At 45.9% G+C, this 22,717-nt stretch overlaps 1 protein-coding gene across 1 annotated transcript; it reads left to right on the top strand.

Moving 5' to 3' along the window:
• The first annotated feature begins 1,601 nt into the window (after nucleotides 1-1,601).
• On the top strand, nucleotides 1,602-21,914 carry LOC139234767 (stanniocalcin-1-like). The gene is made up of 4 exons (XM_070865458.1): nucleotides 1,602-1,746; nucleotides 7,726-7,868; nucleotides 13,806-14,017; nucleotides 21,641-21,914. The coding sequence occupies exons 1-4, from the start codon at nucleotides 1,602-1,604 to the stop codon at nucleotides 21,912-21,914; spliced, it is 774 nt and encodes a 257-aa protein (XP_070721559.1).
• The last annotated feature ends 803 nt before the right edge of the window (nucleotides 21,915-22,717 follow it).

The raw sequence follows: 22,717 nt of genomic DNA, 5'->3' as shown, positions 1-22,717 counted from the left end.
ATATGAATACTTGCAGGAGGTCCCCAGGAGTGCATCCTGATTTGCAGAGAATTATTGAGATTGTAATCATACTAATAATCTCTGCAAGTATTAATATTTGTGGTGGGGCATGGTTCAATGGGAGATATGAATATTTGCACTTGAGCCCTAGAATTGCGCTCCCCGAATATGACAGCACTGAAATATACTTGCACATCTAGAAACACAATGCAGGCGATCAGAAACAAATAAGGCACTTCAACACAATGATTCTTGAGCTTTCACACGAGGGGGCATTCCATGGGGATCACAAGATTTTTTTGATGACTGTGCAGCAAAGGAATTTGTGGTGGAATGAAGATACTGAAATCAACAGGACCTCTGGGACCCCCACCCGCCTAGATTAAAATCTTAAGCTTAGCAACACTTCACCCAAAGCAGAATCACAGAATGATACAGTAACAGGCCACTCGGCCCATCATGCCTGTGCTAGCCCAATACATAGCAACAGGCAAAGTGTCAGCTGTGGCTCAGTGGGCAGCACACTCACCTCCGAGTCAGAAGGTTGTGGGTTCAAGTCCCAATCCAGGGACTAGAGCACATAAATCTAGGCTGACGTTCCAGTGCAGCGCTAAGGGAGCGCCGCACTGTCCCGGATGAGATGTCAAACCGAGGTCCCGCATGCTCAGGTGGATGTTAAAGGTCTCAGGGCCACGATTTCGAAGAAGAGCAGGGGAGTTCTCCCCGGTGTCCTGGAGCCAATATTTATTCCTCAATCAACATAACAAAAAAAACTGATTATCTGGGTCATTATCACATTGCTGTTTGTGGGAGCTTGCTGTGCGCAAATTGGCTGCCGCATTTTCCACAGTAGAGCAGTGACTACACTGAAATAGTACTTCATTGGCTGTAAAGCGCTTGGAGACGTCCGGTGGTCGTGAAAGGCGCTATATAAATGCAAGTCTTTAAAATAAAAAGTGCATCCATTTCTCTGCTGCTACAAAAAAAAACCTATAGAATCCGACTGGGAGAACAGACATGATGATGATTTGAGTCATTTGCAAGCAGCAAAGTCGAACTGTCACGCCAACAGCAGGAAAGGTATTGCACAGTGCCAAAATGTTATATATATATTTTTTAATTCACGTCAATTAAAATGTAATAGGATGCCTTGGGTTTGCGCGGAGATTTGCAGCTGATTTGTGAACACCTCGAAGTCTGATTTTTTTCCCCCCTGGGCTGATCTGCACCTGCATTGCAAAAAAAAATTGAAATGCAAAACGCCTGTAAAAGTTGCAAGCTGGCTGTGCGCAGGCGCCTGGAACTTTGGAAGAATTATTCAGTGTGCTGAGCAGCGAGATCGGATTGTGAATGGACAGTTTCCAGCGAGCTGGCTTTCATTGGTAGGCATGTTTTTGGTTACGATTTGACTAAGATCTTCCCCCCCCGAGGTAAGACTTGTATAAATGTGACCGTTGCAGCCAGGAAAGTGGCACACACATACACATACATGCACACACACATCTCTGCCAATGCACACTTAGGCTGGTGCGAGAGAGAGAGAGAGAGAAGCGCTGCACATCAAGCAACAAAACGCCTGATCAACCGAGACCGCCGCAGCGATGTTGCACAAGCCAGCCCTTTTCGCCATCCTGGTGTCGCTGAAGCTGGGCGGCTGGTCGACTGCAGATGAACTAGCCCTACCTGTTGAGGAGCAGAACGAGTCACTGGCGTCCAGAAGAACCAGGCTGTCAGCGCAGAATTCAGGTAAATGCAAACTGTCTCTGCTTGGTGTGTGCTGCCCCAGGGCTTAAGATCAAAGCTCCCACTTTTCTACTTGGTGTTTGCTGCCCCAGGGCTTAAGATCAAAGCTCCCACTTTTCTGCTGCCCCAAGGCTCAAGATCAAAGCTCCCACATTTACCCACCCCAGGGGCAAACAAAGCTTGCAGTGCCCCTTGCACTCAGCCTCAGACCCCACTCACTTGACCCCCACCCTCTGCCTGCAGGCAATCAAGTGCAGGTATTTAAATGCATGCTCTTTTTAAACCTACCTATTTCTCATTTTCCTTTGGGATTTTTTTTAAAGGAGAGGAATACTTGGTTGGTAGAAATGGGCAGAGAATTCACCGTCCAGGCTCAACTGGGCAATGATTTCCTAGTGTGAGATGTGTGTTCGCAGTTTATGTTTAAAACAAAAACTGGTCATTTTGCTTTCAAAATGAAACTGGTATCCTTTCAGTGTAAATCTGCTTTTGCACTGTCATTAAATATGGTGGAAGCATAGAATAAGGTTCTTTTTTATTTCAGACTTTTGCACTGGAGTGTGGTGGGGTGGGTAGGGGGTTGTTAAAGGTGACTGCTAAATAACTTACTGGAGACAGCTTTGCTTGTGGAGTGTGTGTGTGTGGGGGGGTGGGGGCGGGGATCTGCACTAATTGCAAAAGGCAAGGGGTAAGCTTGCACAGACTAGACTGCAGCAATGCCTCGTGCCCTGCAGTGCCCAGGCTGTGCGTGCGTGCGTGGTAACTCCTCAAAGTACTTCATTGCCAAGGAAAGCCAGGGCAAATCACCAGAGTGGCACAAGACAAAGGAATTGCTAAGTTTTTTTTTAATACATTTGTGATAGAATGGAAAGTGAACTTTGAGGCAGTGACTTATGAGCCTTTGTATGGATATGGCACAGTGGACAATACTATTTGATCTTGCTTTTTTTTGACTGCATTTGTGCATGTACTACGACCCTGGGGATGAAGGTTGCTTTGTATTAAGTTGGGGTTTTTTTTTGTAACACTCAATCACGGATTGAGTCTCGCTCGACCGTCCCAAAAACCAAAAAACCAACCCCAAAAATGTGAAAAGTAGTTTCTGTGATTTCGGTTCTGCCAACGCAGCATTTTCTATTTTCCTTCCTGTGGCACTGCATGGCTGCTTCCAATACCACTCTCGCTGAGGAGACATGCGTCGGTTATAGGAATGCCACAGAAATCACGTCAAACACCCTTTCAATGCACTGCCCCAGATTTGTAGCAGTGAACATGAACATGGCTGAATGTCGTCTCGAGTATCAAAAGTGTATTTCACTGTTGTATCTTTTTGTTACAGTAATAATCCATTTCGGAATACTGATTTAAGATTCTTCTTGATAAGATCCTTAACACAAAGTGTGCCTTCCTTAGTGTCCCATAGCTTCATGTCAAACGGAGGGATTGTTTTTAAGTGAGGACATTGAGTTTTCAGTAAATCGTACTGCTGGTGCTGAGAAAGAAAGAATCTCAATTTCTTAAGCACTCCGATCGTCTCCTCAGGGAGATCCCCACGAGCTTCACATCCGCCGAGTTATTTTTGATGTGCAGTCACCATTATTGTGCCTGCGGCAACCTTGGCTCAGGAGTAGCAATCTCCAAAGGCTTCCGCACGCAGTCTCGACTGAAACTCGAGTCTCTGCTGAGGGAGCCTCCGCTGCTCTATAAGCTGTCAGGTTTTCGGATGAGACGTTAAACCGAGGTCTCTCCTGCCTTCTCATGAAAGATCTCATGGCACTATCTCCCCGATGACCTGGCCACTATTTATCCCAACTGATCTGGTCATTTGTCTCAAATCGCTGTTTGTGGGAGCTTGCTGAGTGTAAATTGGCTGCCACATTTCCCTACATTACAACAGCGCTTACATTTTAAACGTACTGAATTGCCTGTAAAGCACTTTGGGATCTCATGAGCATGTGACAGACGCTATATAAATGCAAGTTCTTTCTTAAACTGTGCCGGCTTGAGCTAATTTGCTTTCTGTGGCTCATTGACGATAGTGATTTAAATACGGAGTGGTGAGAGAAATGTCAGGACCAAGTAACGGAAGCCTGAATTATATTCCACATCCCATCGAGCCCAGTTTGCTACATATTATAGACACCAGTCACCTCCCATAGGGAGTTAAGACCAAGTGTAATCTTCAGGTGGTGGATTAAAGGCGGGGTGATTTTCAGACCAGGGCATGCAGACATAATTTACTCCCCATTTTAAAGTCATATATCATGTTTTTATTCCAATATAAATCGCTCTGCGCACATTTCTAATGGTGACTGCCTCTTGTCATGCTGTGATTACACGCTGGTGGTCTAAGTGATGCTGCAGTGCCTCCACTGACAGGAGGGTTTAATTACAGCCCCGCAAGCTTCCATCGACCATTTGCATCGAACGTGGATATAGTGAACTTAAAAGCTGACAGGAGCGGCATGAAGATGTCAGCTTATCAATATATTAATAAATAAAAATGCTAAGCGGTGTGTCCCATGTGCGATTCCTGTCGCACCTTAACCGTCACACTTCAAATTATAAAGAAACAACAGTACTTTTTATTAACCCAAAATCTGTTGTTTCTGGACTAAGATCTGCATGAATTCGCCCGCTGCTTATTTGACATTGTAGTTTGACTTTGCATCCTTAAATGGGACACACAGTTACACTGTTCATTCGACTTTGCGAAAGGGGGTTAAATGGTCCATTCCAGTTCCTATGTTCATGGTTGAATATTCCTGGTCTTACTAAACAGTGTGCATCCTCTGGCTTACTGCGAGCACTGCCCTGGAAGATTTTCTCATATTATAACAAAAATGATACATGTCATGCTCACCAGTGTGTGTCACATTGCAGGTGTGACATTGTCACACACATGCAAATGTGTGAATGATGGGGAGAAGAAAATAAAAGTATAGCGAAAGTCGTGGCCTGTACCAGGAAGGGCCAATGGCAACTGAAGCTACCGTATTAACACAAGAATCAGAATCACTGTAACATCTGACTGACCTCAGCAATCACAGTTTGAAAAAAGTAAGAAGGCCAGGCATTTTGTCCCGGGTTCTGACAATTGAACTCTGACTGACCTCACCTAACGTTATGGCCATTTACTTGAACAGCAGAATAATACCTTATGCATTACATGCTATAACATGTCTCTCCTTACAACATCCGATCACCCATCTTATGAGCAATGCCACCCGCGTTTTCACAAATGAAACATCTCGTGTTCATCGTACTCCAGATGTCACGTGGGTCCAAAACCATCTTTAAAATAAAAAAGGAATGACGCCATTGGCCCACAACCTAAAATTAACAATTACAACTGTTCTCAGATTGATTTCAGCATCGTAATGAGCGACAGTTATCTGGATTTGCCTGTTTGGAGCAAGTGGCCTTAAAGGGACAGGCCAGGCTGGCACATCTTAACCATGGTGTAGCCCCGACATTACCACGATCAATGCCACAGGAGCTTAAAATAAGCTAATGCACACACATATTTGTTTCTCTATCCCATGTCTTTGGCTTTCCCCAAGTAGCGGGAGAAGACTTGAAACAGCCCTGCTCCGAGACTTCCCTCCACAACTGCTGCCACCGGCTCCCCTCCCTGCTTGGCATGGCCCAAAGATACGGCCCATGTGACTCAGTGCGAGTTAGGATACGGGCGGCAGCGATTTGGTTGCCGCGATATTATTAAATCTTCATTGTGGGTAAAGGGGCAGTAGACGGTCAAGAAATCTAATCCATCAGCGCACGTCCCTGTGAGCTCGTAGCACCTTAACTCCCAATGGGACGTCAAGTCCATCACTGGTGACTGGGGTGGCCAATCTCCCAGACCTGGGGGCTCTAGGAATCGAAGATGAATATCTCCTGGACCCTGCTGTAAGCAACCCAGGGAGAAAAAAAATCATCGGGGAATTTGAAAAAGTTGTGTTTTTATTTCATATTGTTTTTGCATATTAGCGCTAAAAAATATCGAGAATCATCCAATCAATAACAACTTACATTTACATAGCGCCTATACATTAGTGAAACGTCCCAAGGCGCTTCACAGGAGATAAAAATTTGACACCGAGTCGCATAAGTAGAAATTAGCGCAGGTGTCCAGAATGCTTGGTCAAAGAGGTAGGTTTTAAGGAGCGCCTTGAAGGAGGAAAGCGAGGTAGAGAGGTGGAGCGGTTTAGGGAGGGAGTTCCAGAGCCTGGGGCCCAGGGCAACAGAAGGCACAGCCACCAATGGTTGAGCGATTATAATCAGGGGTGCTCAAGAGGGCAGAATTAGAGGAGCGCAGACATCTCGGGGGGGTGGGGGGGGGGCGGGGGCGGTGTAGCAAGAGGAATTTTCAGAGATAGGGAGGGGCGAGGCTATGGACGGATATGAAAATAAGGATGAGAATTTTGAAATTGAGGCGTAGTTGAACCGGGAGCCAATGCAGGTCAGCAGGTCAGATGATGATGATGAGATTAATGGGTGAGCGGGATTTGATGCGAGTTAGGACATGGGCAGCCGAGTTTTGGATCACCTCTAGTTTATGTAGGGTAGAATGTGGGAGGCCAGCCAGGAGTGCATTGGAATAGTCAAGTCCAGAGGTAACAAAGGCATGGATGAGGGTTTCAGCAGCAGATGAGCTGAGGCAAGGGCGGAGACAGGCGATGTTAAGGAGCTGGAAGTAGACGGTCTTAGATATGCTGCGGATATGTGGTTGGAAGCTCATTTCATTGTCAAATATGACACCAAGGTTGCGAACAGTCTGGTTCAGCCTCAGACAGAATTTGGGGAGAGGGATGGAGTCAGTGGCTCGGGTAAAGAGTCAATCAGGCAACAAAAGAGTCTGTTCACTTCCAAATTGGCTGTGAGCAGGAGGTGCGCTGTGCCAATGGCGGGATCTTGAGGGGTGGGGCTGTTGGAGGCAGAAGGTCATGTGATGAAAGCTCTAGAAATGCGTCAAGCTAGAGTTGGCAACTGTACCGGTAAACCCGCATGGACACAACCCTTACCTTGCCTTACCTTACCGTGAGCGTCTGAAGTCTGGGGTTGCCAACTTTGGTTGAATGTAGTCCTGGAGGTTTCATGATGTGGCCGCCAGCATCCAACTGTCCCACCCCCACGCTCCCATTGGTTACCCAACACGTCCATCACCGCAGCACACCACCTTCCCATGCTAATCTGAAAGCCGATTGGATGAGTCTCGATCGGCAGTCAAAACAAATTCTCCAAGATTTTTGGAACCAATGAACAAAAGTATTCAAAAGAATTGAATAAAAGACACCTTCTTTAAAAATAACCCTATGATTTTTCTCCCTACTAGCTCACAGCAGTATCCTGGAGCCTAATTTTCAATTCCTACAGACTTCTGGACATCCTTGCAACTTGGCCAAGGTCTGTGGCACTCTTCCCAAGTTTACTTTATACACCACATTACAGGAAAAATGTGATTGCTTCAGAGAGGGTGCAGAGGAGATTTACGAGGATGTTGCCTGGACTGGAGAATTTTAGCTATGAGGAAAGATTGGATAGGCTGGATTTGTTTTCTTTGGAACAGAAGAGGCTGAGGACAGACCTTATTGACATTTAAAAGTTATGAGACACCTGGATAGAGTTGTTAGGAAGGACCTATTTTCCTGAGCAAAGGGGTCAACAACCAGGGGGCATAGATTTAAAGTAATTGCTAGGAGGTTTAGAGGGAATCTGAGGTGAAGTTTTTTCTACCCAGAGGGTGGTGGGGGTCTGGAACTCACTGCCTGAAAGGGTGGCAGAGGCAGAAACCCTCACCACATTTAAAAAGTACTTGAAGTACTGCAGGGCTGCGGACCCAGAGCTGGAAAATGGGATTAGGCCGGATAGCTCTTTGTCGGCCGTCGCGGACACGATGGGCCGAAATGGCCTCCTTCCATGCTGCAAATTTCTGTGATTCCATGAACTTTCACAGTTTGTTCTTTTTCCCCCCTCCTGCAGCCGAAATCATCCGATGCCTGAATAACGCCCTCCACGTGGGCTGCGGGGCCTTTGCCTGCCTGGAGAATTCGACCTGCGACACAGACGGCATGTACGATATCTGCAGGTCCTTCCTGCATAGCGCTGCTAAATTTGACACTCAGGTACGGAGTTTGCAGACGAGGCTCTATAGCGGTACGATGGGGTAGATAAGTCAGCCGTGGCTCAGTAGGCCGCGCTCTCTCTCGCCCCCGAGTCAAAGGGTTGTGGCTTCAAGTCCCACTCCAGGAGACTGGAGCATAAAAATCTAGGTTGACACTCCAAATGCGGTGCTGAGGGAGCGCTGCACTGTCGGAGATGCCGTCTTTTGGGTGAGACGTTAAACCGAGGCCTCGTCTGCTCTCTCAGGTAGACGTAAAAGATCCCATGGCATTATTTTGAAGAAGAGCAGGGGAGTTCTCCCCAGTGTCCTGGGCCAATATTAATCACTCACGGGCTTGATTCCTATTCCTGCTCCTATTTCTTATGTTCTCAATCAACATCACTAAATAAATGATTATCTCATCATTATCACGTTGCTGAGTGTGGGAGCTTGCTGTGCGCAATTGGCTGCCGTGTTTCCTACATTGCAACAGTGACTACACTCAAAGTACTTCATTGGCTGTAAAGCGCTTTGGGAAGTCCTGAGTTTGTGAAAGGCGCTATAGAAATGCAAGTCTTTTTTCTTTTATTTATGCCTTCACCATCCCTGCGTTGACCATTATCTGGGCACAACAGAGAATCTGGGGGATGGAATTTGCACGTCCCACGCAGCCAGTCAATAGAACGAACATCTAGCGGGTTCCACTGCTAGGTCTGCAATCCTCCCTGCAGATATTTCCTTCTGCCCTCCGCTCAGGTGATAACTGAACAAGAGCAGTGTTAAATGGACCAAGATTCTGAATGACAATTAAAGGTCAGTTGGACGAATGCTATTAACCTGCAACCGATTCCTGTTCCATGAATGAAACTGAAAACCACGGTTGAAGAGGGAGTTGCAGGATGGTGCCCGAGATTCCCTGCACCGTGAACTCCCAGCATAAGCCATGTCTAAAGGGAAGGAGATGTAGATGGTAATTGGGTGGCGGAAGGGGAGTCATCAGAGAAACGGTGACCCTTGATTGTTCTCATCTAGCCTGACCCAAGCGGGGAGTTACAGATGACACTGGTGAAGGGCTGGGAACAGGTTGTCCTCCTGGTTCAATAAGGACTGATGGATTGGGAGAAGGAAAATTATTAAAAGGGTGTCGGAAGACGACAAATATTGCCCTTGTAAACCCTTGCTGCAATGGCAATCCTTTGAACTATTGCTGACTTTAGGAAGGTTGTCCCAAACCAGTTTGCCTTTCGATTAGCTGCTGAGGACTTCAGCTAAGATAATCAGTAATCTCTCCATGCTTGATTTCATGGTGGTCATCTCTTGATAAGTAAATGTACAATTTTCTGAAGTATCATTGCGTCATCAGTGAATCAAGATGAGCCGATACTCTCTGGAGTTTAGAAGAATGAGAGGTGATCGCATTGAAACATACAAGATTTTAAGCGGCTTGACAGGGTAGATGCAGAGAGGTTGTTTCCCGGGCTGGAGAGTCTAGAACTAGGGGGCATAGTCTCAGGATAAGGGGTCGGCCATTTAAGACAGAGATGAGGATGAATTTCTTCACTCAGAGGGTGGTGAATCTTTGGAATTCTCTGCCCCAGAGGGCTGTGGATGTTGAGTCTCTGAATATATTCAAGACTGAGATAGACAAATTTTTGGAGTCTAAGGGAATCCAGGGATATGGAGATCAGGCGGGAAAGTCGATGATCAGCTGTGATCTTATTGAATGGCGGAACAGGCTCTAGGGGCCGAATGGCCAACTCCTGCTCCTATTTCTAATGTTATGTTCAGATGTGTGCAGTGGACAATGGCTACTGCTGCATTTGTTGAAGATTGCATGCACAGACACGCAAATGCTTCGGCGTTTAGTTACGCCTCCAACTGCAGCAGGTAGTCAAGGTACAGACGCACCAGAAACGCTGAAGACAAGAGTTGCCGCTTGCCTGTGTGGCTTCCAAGTATAGAATAAGATTGTTGTCTGAACCAGTGAAGCGGGTTGGCTGCAAGCCAACTACAACATGGGCTTGCGAAGAATTCTTTGGTCTGTCATTATTCATTTTCATGTTAGCGTTTGTCCTTTGTTGAAGAAAGGGAAAGAAGACCCATCATCCCATTGGTTGCGATGAGTGACCGATCCGGTACAACTTCTTTTGGACACTGGTGCAGTTTCAACTGCGTCTTACGTAGTATCAAACCGAACTACATCATAATTACAGCACAGAAACAGGCCATTCGGCCCAACTGGTCTGTGATCTACACGAGCCTCCTACCTCCTTACTTCAGCTCACCCAATCATCATGTCCTTCCATTCCTTTCTCCCTCATGTGTTTATCCAGCTTCCCCTTAAATCTATCCATACTATGCGCCTCAACCGTTCCCTGTGATAGCGAGCTCCACATTCTCACCACTCTGGGTAAAGAAATTTCTCCTTGTAATGTATTTGCTTCATGGGTTCTTTGCTTAAGAATTCATAGCAACACATTGCTATTAAGAACTAGTTGGTTTATTAGCAAAGGTTTAACAATCACACTACACACTAGTTCATTCACCAGGCTCACAACCACCTGCCTCATCGTGGATCCCCCGAATCCAACTGGCTGGGTTTTATTGAGTCTTGTGAACATCACGTGACTGGCTAAGCCACTCCCAGCTCAACAGCTCCACAAACCTGTGAGCATACTCACAGGGGCATACATTATACTCCTGAATTCCCTATTCAATTTATTCGTGACTGTCTTATATTTATGGCCCCTGGTTTTGGACCCTCCACAACTGGAAACCTTTTCTCTACGTCGACCCCTATCAAACCCCTTCACAATTTCAAATTCCATCAGGTCATCCCTTAGCTTTTTCTTTTCTGGAGAAAAGAGACCCAGCCTGTTCAGTTTTTTCTGATGGTTATACCTTCTCGTTACTTTGACCGTTTGTAAAAGTAGACTCTGCAGTTCGTGACCACCACGGCAGGATGAACTAGTTCAGGAACTGTGTCATGATGATTTGGGTCATGGAGACGCAAGACTTTTAGGCGTTGGAAGTGAAGTAGACTGGTACAGAATGACAAGCTAACCCCAAAGAATTGAGTTGGGAGGGAAGGTCGGAGGAACCTGGACTCTGCAGCAAGAAGAGGAAACTGAAAGCGAATCTCACCATGTTACACAAGGTCGTAAACGGCTGAGGAAAGGCAAATCCAGAGCACCATTTCAAGACACGAGAACATAAGAAATAGGAGCAGGAGTAGGACATTCAGCCCCTCCGCCATTCAATAAGATCATGGCCGATCTGATCCTGGCCTCAACTCCACTTCTCTGCACGCTCCCCATAACCCTTGACTCCCTTATCTGTCTATCTCCACCTTAAATATATTCACTGACCCAGCCTCCACAGCTCTCTAGGGTAGAGAATTCCAAAGATTCACAACTCTCAGAGAGAAGAAATTCCTCCTCATTTCCGTTTTAAATGAGCGACCCCTTATTCTGAAACTATGTCCCCTAGTTCTAGATTCCCCTATGAGGGGAAACATCCTCTCAGCATCCTGTCGAGCCCCCTCATAATCTTAAACGTTTCAATACGATCCCCTCTCATTCTTATAAATTCCAATGAGTACAGGCTCGACCTGCTATACTCCAAGGATTATAGGACAAACCATGAGCAGAGGAAAATAGGGCACAGGTTCAAACTAGCAGTAGATAAATTTCAAACCTAATTAAGCAGGTTGTTCTTTATGTATTGATTGATGATTGAATGCTATGATGGTTTTTATTGATGGGTGGAATATACAGAGCTCCTCGTTTTTATCGTACCTTGGTAAATCTTGCCGGACAAAGTCACTCATGTAACCCATTCAAACCTCAACTCTAACCCCCAAATTAAATAGAATAGAAACACGCAGTATAAAAGCAGACCATTCGGCCCATCGTGCCTTTGCTGGCTGTTTGAAAGAGCGATCTAATTAGTCCCAAGCCCCGCTGCTGTTCCCCATAGCCCTGCAAAGGTTTCCCCCTTCAAGTATATATCCTTTTGAAAGTTATTCCACCATCCTTTCAGGCAGTGCATTCCAGATCATAACAACAACAACAACAACTTGTATTTATATAGCGCCTTTAACACAGTGAAACGTCCCAAGGCGCATCACAGGAATATTGTCAGATAAGTAGAAATTAGCGCAGGTGCCCAAAAGCTTAGTCAAAGAGATAGATTTTAAGGAGCGTCTTGAAGGAGGATAGAGAGGCGGAGAGGTTTAGGCAGGGAGTTCCAGAGCTTGGGGCCGAGGCAACAGAAGGCACGGCCACCAAAGGTTGAGCGATTTTAATCAGGGATGCTCAAGAGGGCAGAGTTGGAGGAGCGCAGATATCTCGGGGGTTGTGGGGCTGGAGGAGATTACAGAGATAGGGAGGGCAAGGCCATGGAGGGATTTGTAAACAAGGATGAGAATTTTGAAATCGAGGCGTTGCTTAACCAGGGGCCAATGTAGGTCAGCGAGCACAGGGGTGAGTGGGACTTGGTGCGAGTTAGGACATGGGCAGCCGAGTTTTGGATCACGTCAATTTATGTAGGATGGCCCCGCAACACTTCTTACCGTTGCAAAGTCTCACGCACTCTTAAGTCGCCTTGCGAGAACACGGGGGCACCATGGTGACACTGCTCGGGTAAATCAGTTACATCAGAGCGACATCGAGAGAGCTGGTGAACCACAGACCTGAAGCTAAATTAGGGTGGAAGTTAGTTAGCTCAGAATGGTAGCAATTGTAGAGGGAAGCATCCAGTTTTTTGTCTTTCAAGACAAGGCATTATTGCAGAAGTTCTGAAGTTGTCGCCAAGAGCGATAGTCAGTGTAATCCAGGAGCCCTATGTACCCACTCGTAAGAATGAGCCAGAAAGATTTTAAGTGTCTGGAGGCTATTGGGGTAAGGCATCTCATGCAGTCTTGGATCTTGGGAATATGTTTTGCAGAAACCCATTTAACGACGAGAGAATTCCTCTGATGAAGCCTTTGCGATTCAACGAATCTTGTCCCATGAAGCTTGTAATGTCCATGAGCTTCAACCATTGGTGAAGTGTGGACAAGCAGCATGTAAGGAAACCATCTCTGGGCAAGACTGAACATGGGAAACTCGAGGTAAAGGTGGGATCTATCGGGAGGGACCACATGATGTTGGAGAAAAAGAGGCTTCTTTTTGCCTTTTTCTACAGTTAGGTATCTCATCGTACTTCGGTAGGGTTAGCAATAATTATTGGTAGGACAAGGAAGGGAGAGGAAGTTGAAAATGTAGAGAAAGATTTTATTGTGGACCAAACTTCAGTCACGTGGATAGACTGGAGAAGCTGGGGTTGTTCTCCTTAGAGCAGAGAAGGTTGAGAGGAGATTTGATCGAGGTGTTCAAAATCATGAGGGGTCTGGACAGAGTAGATAGAGAGAAACTGTTCCCATTGGTAGAAGGGTCGAGAACCAGAGGACACAGATTTAAAGCAATTGGCAGAAGAACCAAAGGCAACATGAGGAAAAGCTTTTTTTTTAAGCAGCAAGTGGTTAGGATCTGGAATGCGCTGCCTGAGAGGGTATTGGAGGCAGATTCAATTGTGGCTTTCAAATGGGAATTAGATAAGTACCTGAAGAGAAGAAAAGAAAATTTCAGGGCTACGGGGAAAGGGCGGGGGAGTGGGACTAGCTGAAGTGCTCTTGCAGAGAGCCGGCACCGGCTTGATGGGCTGAATGGCCTTATTTCATGCTGTAACTATTCTATGTTTCTAAACTGATTGAACCAAAGCTTCAGATCCAAACCATTTGTCCTCCATATCTCCAACAACAAACATGGATGCTGACATTTGAATAGAGTGCTGTTGTTAGTTAAGAGCTTGGACCATTGTGTCAGGGGCTTCCAGTTGAGTCCTTTTGTAGCTACTTCCAGTGCGCACGTTGGCTGCTGTGCAGTGTTCCATGACTGACCAGTGTTTTATACCGCAGGGAAAAGCTTTCGTCAAGGACAGCTTAAAGTGCATCGTTAACGGGATCACATCCAAAGCCTTCTTCACCATCCGCAGATGTTCCGCTTTTCAAAAAATGATAGCCGACATCCAGGAGGAATGTTACAGGAAACTGGACATCTGTTCCATGGCAAAACGCAACACCGTGGCGATAACAGAGGTCATCCAGCTCCCCGAACGTTTAAAAAACAGGTACGGCGGTGTGTCCTGGAAGTGATTGGGCATCAGAACTCAGACTACCCTCGGGAGACCTGAAAATATTCAGCTCGCTATCTGGTCAATTAAATGAGTACAACCATATTTTGTTTTGTCATATTAAGGGAATCAAGGGATACGGGGATCGGGCAGGAAAGTGGTGTTGAGGTCGAAGATCAGCCATGACCTCACTGAATGGCGGAGCAGGCTCTAGGGGCAGAATGGCCTACTCCTGCTCCTAATTCTCTACTCCAGAGGGCTGTGGAGGCTCAGTCTTTGAGTAGATCCAAGACAGAGATCATTAGATTTTTGAATATTAAGGGAATCGAGGGATATGGGGATCGGGCAGGAAAATGGAGTTGAGGTCGAAGATCAGCCATGATCTTATTGAATGGCGGAGCAGGCTCTAGGGGCAGAATGGCCGACTAATGCTCCTAATTCTTATGCCACAGTCAGTTAGTATTGGTTCTATCCAATGAAAATTTAAAAAAATAATTTCTCTTCATTATGAGTGACTTGACGTGTGGGAAGTGTAGCGAGCTCGGAAGGAACAGGTGAACTGGACCTCTGCTTCCCAAAGTTCTCCAGCACGGGGGTTTCTCTGCATCTTGTCCGAGTCAGTTGTAAACTAATTGATAGAGATTGCTTGCTATTAAAAATTAACAACTCCATTATCGTTGTATAATGAGACGGCCAGGATGATGGAAGGTGAACTAGATGGACCTTGGCCTTTTTTCATCCAACGCTTCTTATGACTGACAGAAAAATGTAGTTTTGACTCATTTAATTCATCAGATAGCAACCTGAATATTTTCTGTGTCAGGTTTAGCTGTGGGGCATCGGAACTCTAAATATCCGTCCCACTTTTCTTCAAAGAGCCTTGTAAGTCATCACTGTGTTATAAAACCAAACAAAGCGCCTGTTCTTTGAACTCTTCTCATTTGTATTTAAATAATCAGCATCATCATTAGTCAACTAGTGTCACAGGTCCAGTGATTGACTTCCAGACCTCTTTAATAAGGCTGGAGCTAAATCCCTGTGTTTCGCACAGTCCATGGTCACACCTTCATTGACAGTACAAAATCTAGGCTGACACTCCCAGTGCAGTGCTGAGGGAGCGTTGCACTGTCGGAGGAGCCGTCTTTCAGATGAGTTGTTAAACCGAGGCCCTGTCTGCTCTCTCAGGTGGATGTAAAAGATCCCATGGCACTATTTCGAAGAAGAGCAGGAGAGTTCTCCCCGGTGCTCTGGCCAATATTTATCCCTCAACCAACATCACTAAAAACAAACAGATTAACATTGCTGATTGTGGGAGCTTGCTGTGCGCAAATTGTCTGCCGCGTTTCCGACGTTACAACAGTAACTACACTCCAAAAGTACTTCATTGGTTGTAAAGCGCTTTGGGGCGTCCCGCGGTCACGAAAGGCGCTATATAAATGCATGGCTTTCAGGTTGTGAGTGCTTTTGGCTAATCCCAGATTAGCTCATCCGACCCTCGATGGTGTATTCCTCCCCATCGGGGGTCCCCGCTCCCCTTCTGCCCCCTCAAAGCCATTGGCAATTTGTGGAGGAGATCTGGTTACTTGACCGGCACTTGGGGTTTGACCAATCTCGGGGACACCTCTATGGTCATCACACTTATCAGGTTAGGTCCCACATCTTGCCCAACTGAAGTGAGAGATACATGATCTCATTCCGGTAAGAATAGGCTGTTTGCAGCGGTACTCAAATCATAGAAATTTACAGCACAGAGGAGGCCATTCGGCCCATCGTGTGACTGCATGTCGCCATAGACTTTTGGCTGATGAAAGCTGTAGGACTGCTTTCTTGCTCTTTTTCATTTTGTTGCTTCAGTCGTCATTACGCACACACACACTCAGTTGTAGTAATGGCAGGATCAGGTCTTCATTTAACCTTCATACTTCACAAAAACCAGTATGAAAGTTGCTGAGACGCTCACTTCACAAAACCAGTGTATGCTCCCTGCTTTTGAGACACACACGTTCTGTTTCTAGTGTCTCCTCCTGAGACACACACTCCAAATCCAGGTTCTGCTCAAACAGTGTTCACTCACGCCTCTCATACAAAATCAGGTCTTTGAACTCTATATTCCATACATATGTCCATACATACCATCAATAAATCATGGTACATCGAAAGTATATACAAATACTGACAGACTGACAATAAAAACTTAACAACCACTCAACATCCCGAAATTGATTTATTGCCGCAATCAACTCTTGCCATGAATTTTATTACTATGACACACAGGTGACCAAATTGACACATTCGAATATGGCCGAATGACTCTCGCATCTTCTACACCTCCTTTTCTGTGGAGACACTCTCTGCTTTGATCTAAACTTCAATTTACAATTCGTGCTGATCAGGAAAACTGCTTGAACTTTTAACCCAGCACACGTCATCTCAGACTGCGGCGAAAGCGAGATATTCGGGGTTTTTGGTCCCACAAAAGCCATTTCCAAATGTAGTTTGGCTCAGTGGCCAGCACTCTCTTGCCTCTACAGTCAGAAGGTCGTGGGTTCAAGTCCCACTCCAGGACTTGAGCACTTCATCTAGGTGACACTTCACTGCAGTCCTGACAAGTTGTTGTTGTCGTTGTTAACATGCTCACAGGCTTGTGGTACTCTTGCAGTGTGAGTGGCTGAGCCAGTCACATGATGTGCACAAGACTCAGTAAAACCCCAACCAGTTAATGGAGTCCAGGTTCTCCACGATGAGGCATGCAGTTGTGAGCCTGGTGTATGAACTGGTCAGGTTCAGTTTGATTGTTACACCTTTGCTAATAAACCAGCTCATTCTTAACAGCAAATGTGTAGCCGTGAATTCTTAGCAAAGAACCCACGAAGCAAATACATTATACATATAGAGCCCTGCCTGTCCCATAGCACTGCACAACCAATGAATTACTTTATGAAGTACTGTCACTAAGAAACATGAGAGCCAATTTGTGCACAGCAAGGTCCCACAAACAGCCGTGAGATAAATGACCAGTTAAATCGATTTTGTTGATATTGGTTGAGGGACAAATGTTGGCCAGGATACCGGGGAGAACTTCCTGATCTTGTGCAAATAATGCTTTACGTCCACCTGAACTGGTAGACAGTTTAACCCAAAAGATAGACCCGCTAATGGTGAGATTAGAGAGATAGGGAGGGGCGAAGCCGTGGAGGGATTTGAAAATAAGGATGAGAATTTTGAAATGTAAGTCAGCGAGCACAGGGGTGATGGGTGAGCGGGACTTGGTGCGAGTTAGGATGCGAGCAGCCGAGTTTTGGATGACCTCTAGTTTACGTGGGGTAGAATGTGGGAGAGGAGTGCGTTGGAATAGTCAAGTCTAGAGGTAACAAAGGCATAGATGAGGGCTTCAGCAACGGATGAGTTGAGGCAGAGGTGGAGACGGGCGATGTTACGGAGGTGGGAATAGGCGGTCTTTGCTATGCTGCGGATATATGGTCACCGGTGCATACATTACAATATGAATGCGCATTCTTCTAAACATTTAAAGACTTGTAATTGACCTGAACTTCCATTGGAAATTGAGATGCTTGAGTGAACAATCAAGACCTATTATCTAGTCTTGAAGTTGAAAGATGAGCAGAAGCAGCTTCTCTGTGATAATATTCATAGGTTTATATGTAACCTTCAGGGATACTGACCAAGGGCCGTGCGGTTCTTTGTCGGCCGCCATGGACACGCTGGGCCGAAATGGCCTCCATCTGCGCTGTAAATTTCTATCTTTCTATAATCGGCCGTATCCAGTGGGGTTCCGCAGGGCTCAGTGCTTGGGTCCCTTGCTTTTTGTGGTATATATCAATGACTTGGACTTGAATGTTGGGGGTATGATTAAGAAGTTTGCAGACGACACTAAAATAGGTTGTGTGATTGACAATGAAGAAGAAAGTTGCGGATTGCAGGACGATATCAATGTACTAGTCAGGTGGGCGGAACAGTGGTAAATGGAATTTAATCTGGATAATGCATTTGGGGAGGTCTAACAAGGCAAGGGGATACACATTAAATGATATGACACTGAAATGTTTAGAGGAACAAGGAGTGCAGGTCCACAGATTCCTGAAGGTAGCAGGCCAGGTAGATAAGGTGGTTAAGAAGGCATATGGAATACATGCCTTTATTAGTCGAGGCATAGAATACAAGAGCAAGGAGGTTATGCTTGAACTGTATAAAACACTGGTTAGGCCGCAGCTGGAGTACTGTGTGCAGTTCTGGTCACCACATTACAGGAAAGATGTAATTGCACTGGAGAGGGTGCAGAGGAGATTTACAAGAATGTTGCCTGGACTGGAGAATTTTGGCTATGAGGAAAGATTGGAGATGCTGGGTCTGTTTTCTTTGGAACAGAGGAGGCGGAGGGGAGACCTGATTGAGGTGTATAAAATTATGAGGGACCTGGATAGAGTGGATAGGAAGAAACATAGAAAATAGGTGCAGGAGTAGGCCATTCGGCCCTTCGAACCCGTACCACCATTCAATAAGATCATGGCTGATCATTCACTTCAGTACCCCTTTCCTGCTTTCTCTCCATACCTCTTGATCCCTTTAGCCATAAGGGCCATATCCAACTCCCTCTTGAATATATCTAATGAACTGGCATCAACAACTCTCTGCAGCAGAGAATTCCACAGGTTAACAACTCTGAGTGAAGAAGTTTCTCCTCATCTCAGTCCTAAATGGCTTACCCCTTATCCTAAGACTGTGACCCCTGGTTCTGGACTCCAACATCGGGAACATTCTTCCTGCATCTAACCTGTCCAGTCCCGTCAGAATTTTATATGTTTCTATGAGATCCCCTCTCATTCTTCTAAACTCCAGTGAATACAGGCCCAGTCGATCCAGTCTCTCCTCATATGTCAGTCCTGCCATCCCAGGAATCAGTCTGGTGAACCTTCGCTGCACTCCCTCAATAGCAAGAATGTCCTTCCTTGGATTAGGAGACCAAAACTGAACACGATATTCCAGGAACTATTTCTTTATTAAGATGGAGAGTGACACAGTTAATTCAGAGACAAGGGTCCTGAACTTAAGGAAAGGTAACTTCGATGGTATGAGACATGAATTGGCTAGAATAGACTGGCGAATGATACTTAAAGGGTTGACGGCGGATAGGCAATGGCAAACACTTAAAGATCACATGGATGAACTTCAACAATTGTACATCCCTGTCTGGAGTAAAAATAAAACTGGGAAGGTGGCTCAACCATGGCTAACAAGGGAAATTAAGGATAGTGTTCGATCCAAGGAAGAGGCATATAAATTGGTCAGAAAAAGCAGCAAACCTGAGGACTGGGAGAAATTTAGAATTCAGCAGAGGAGGACAAAGGGTTTAATTAGGAGGGGGAAAGTAGAGTATGAGAGGAAGCTTGCTGGGAACATAAAAACTGACTGCTAAAGTTATGTGAAGAGAAAAAGATTAGTGAAGACAAACGTAGGTCCCTTGCAGTCAGATTCAGGTGAATCTATAATGGGGAACAAAGAAATGGCAGACCAGTTGAACAAATACTTTGGTTCTGTCTTCATGAAGGAAGACACAAATAACCTTCCGGAAATACTAGGGGACCTACGGTGTAGTGCGAAGGAGGAACTGAAGGAAATCCTTATTAGGCGTGAAATTGTGTTAGGGAAATTGATGGGATTGAAGGCCAATAAATCCCTGGGGCCTGATAGTCTGCATTCCAGAGTACTTAAGGAAGTGTCCCTAGAAATAGTGGATGCATTGGTGATCATTTTCCAATAGTCTATCGACTCTGGATCAGTTCCTATGGACTGGAGGGTAGCTAAAGTAACCCCACTTTTTAAAAAAGGAGAGAGAAAACGGGTAATTATAGACTGATTAGCTTGACATCAATAGTGGGGAAAATGTTGGAATCAGTTATTAAAGATGAAATAGCAGCGCATTTGGAAAGCAGTGACAGGATCGGTCCAAGTCAGCATGGATTTATGAAAGGGAAATCATGCTTGACAAATCTGGAATTTTTTGAAGATGTAACTAGTAGAATGGACAAGGGAGAACCAGTGGATGTGATGTATTTGTAAAAGGCTTTTGACAAGGTCCCAAACAAGAGATTGTTGTGCAAAATTAAAGCACATGGTATTGGGGGTAAAGTACTGACGTGGATAGAGAACTGGTTGGCAGTCAGGAAGCAGAGAGTCGGGATAAATGGGTCCTTTTCAGAATGGCAGGCAGTGACTAGTGGAGTGCCGCAGGGCTCAGTGTTGGGACCCCAGCTATTTACAATATACATCAATGATTTAGATGAAGGAATTGAGTGTAATATCTCCAAGTTTGCAGATGATACTAAGCTGGGTGGCTGTGTGAGCTGTGAGGAGGATGCTAAGAAGTTGCAGGGTGACTTGGACAGGTTAGGTGAGTGGGCAAATGCATGGCAGATGCAGTATAATGTGGATAAATGTGAGGTTATCCACTTTGGTGGCAAAAACACAAAGGCAGTATATTATCTGAATGGCAGCAGATTAGGAAAAGGGGAGTTGCAACGAGACCTGGGTATCATGGTACATCAGTCATTGAAAGTTGGCATGCAGGTACAGCAGACGGTGAAGAAAGCAAATGGTATGTCGGCCTTCATAGCTCGGGGATTTGAATATAGGAGCAGGGAGGCCTGACTGCAGTTGTACAGGGCCTTCGTGAGGCCTCACCTGGAATATTGTGTTCAGTTTTGGTCTCCTGATCTGAGGAAGGACACTCTTGCTATTGAGGGATGGCAGGACTGACATGAGGAGAGACTGGATCGACTGGGCCTGTATTCACTGGAGTTTAGAAGAATGAGAGGGGATCTCAGAAACATATAAAATTTGAACAGGACTGGACAGGTGAGATGCTGGAAGAATGTTCCCGATGTTGGAGTCCAGAACCAGGGGTCACAGTCTTAGGATAAGGGGTAAGCCATTTAGGACTGAGATGAGGAGAAACTTCTTCACTCAGAGTTGTTAACCTGTGGAATTCTCTGCTGCAGAGAGTTGTTGATGCCAGTTCATTGGATATATTCAAGAGGGAGTTAGATATGGCCCTTACGGCTAAAGGGATCAAGGGGTATGGAGAGAAAGCAGGAAAGGGGTACTGAGGTGAATGATCAGCCATGATCTTATTGAATGGTGGTGCAGGCTCGAAGGGCCGAATGGCCTACTCCTGCACTTATTTTCTATGTTTCTCGGTTTCCCTTAGCAGAGAGGTCAACAACAAGGGGGCATAGATTTAAAGTAATTGGGGGGAGGTTTAGAAGAGATACGAGGGGAAATTTCTTCACTCAGAGGGTGGTGGGAGTCTGGAACTCACTGCCTGAAAGGGTGGCAGAGGCAGAAACCCTCACCACATTTGAAAAGTACCTGGATATGCATTTCAAGTGCTGTAACCTACAGGGTTATGGACCCAGAGCTGGAAAGTAGGATTAGGCTGGATGGCTCTTAGTCGGCTGGAGCGGACACGATGGGCCAAAATGGCCTCCTTCCATGCTGTAATATTTCCTTGATTCTATGAATTATTGGTTTTGAATTTCCCTTTTAAATGCCAAGCTGAGCTCTCACTTAATTTCTTTACTTCATTGGTGTCACCGCCTCCAGGTATTACAACAAGCTACTGAGGAGCCTTCTTGAATGTGACGAGGAGACAGTGAACAGCATCAGGGAGAATATGATGGCGGGTCTGGGATCGCACTTCTCCGGTTTTGTTCACCTGCTGCAGAGTGACCGCTGCTTGCCCTCACCGCCGAGGGCCCGCTTCAACAGTCGCTCGTCCGGCGAGCACCAAAAACTCCGCGTTTTCCTCCGAAACCTCAACGGCAACGAGGCGCCCTCCCGCCCGGCCCCAAAGCTGACCTCGGGTGAGAATGAGTGATGCTGGCGGGGGTGGGCGTGAGGATGGGAAAAGGAGGCCCGTACCTGTCGGCAGAACCGAGGTGTTCCCAGTGTAGCCCTTGAAACTGGTAGTGTTCATATCATGGCAGCTAACAGGGAACAAGCGCCCAGTCCAATTTCAGCATGCATGGTGAGCATTGAGGCCACAAGAACACAAGAAATGGGAGCAGGAGTCATCCATTCGGCCCCTCGAGCCTGCTCCGCCATTCAATATTGAAGATCATGGCTGATCTGATCCTGGCCTCAACTCCACTTCCCCGCCCGCTCCCCATAACCCTTGACTCCCCTCTCGAGCAAAAATCTGTCTATCTCCACCTTAAATATATTCCATGACCCAGCCTCCACAGCTCTCTGGGGCAGAGAAGATTCACAACCCTCAGAAGAAATTCCTCCTCATCTCCGTCTTAAATGGGCGACCCCTTATTCTGAAGCTCGTTAAACTAGCAAAGAGTACCCAAACTTCCGAGCATCTTCCTTTTAGAGAACGCAATCCAAATAATCAGACTTGGTTTGGGTCTAGTCCAGGTCAAGTACCATCGTTACCATCTCAAAACGCCACACATTCCCCTGGAATTATTAAGCCTTCTGTCTGGAGCAGAAGGTGTGAGGCTTTGCACAAATCCAATGCCAATGGAGCCAAGAATAGAGGTTCACTTTAGTTTTATGAATGGACAAGCATTCTTGACGAGGAAATCACTTTGACCGAGCTATTTGTTGACAGTATCAGTGAATGAAGACTTACTTTGACCATATGGTATTCCTCAGTCTGTTTCCTTAACATGG

The sequence above is a fragment of the Pristiophorus japonicus genome, chromosome 22, assembly GCF_044704955.1.
Source record: "Pristiophorus japonicus isolate sPriJap1 chromosome 22, sPriJap1.hap1, whole genome shotgun sequence".
NCBI classification, from domain to species: Eukaryota; Metazoa; Chordata; class Chondrichthyes; family Pristiophoridae; genus Pristiophorus; species Pristiophorus japonicus.
This window is presented reverse-complemented; position numbering and strand designations above follow the sequence as displayed.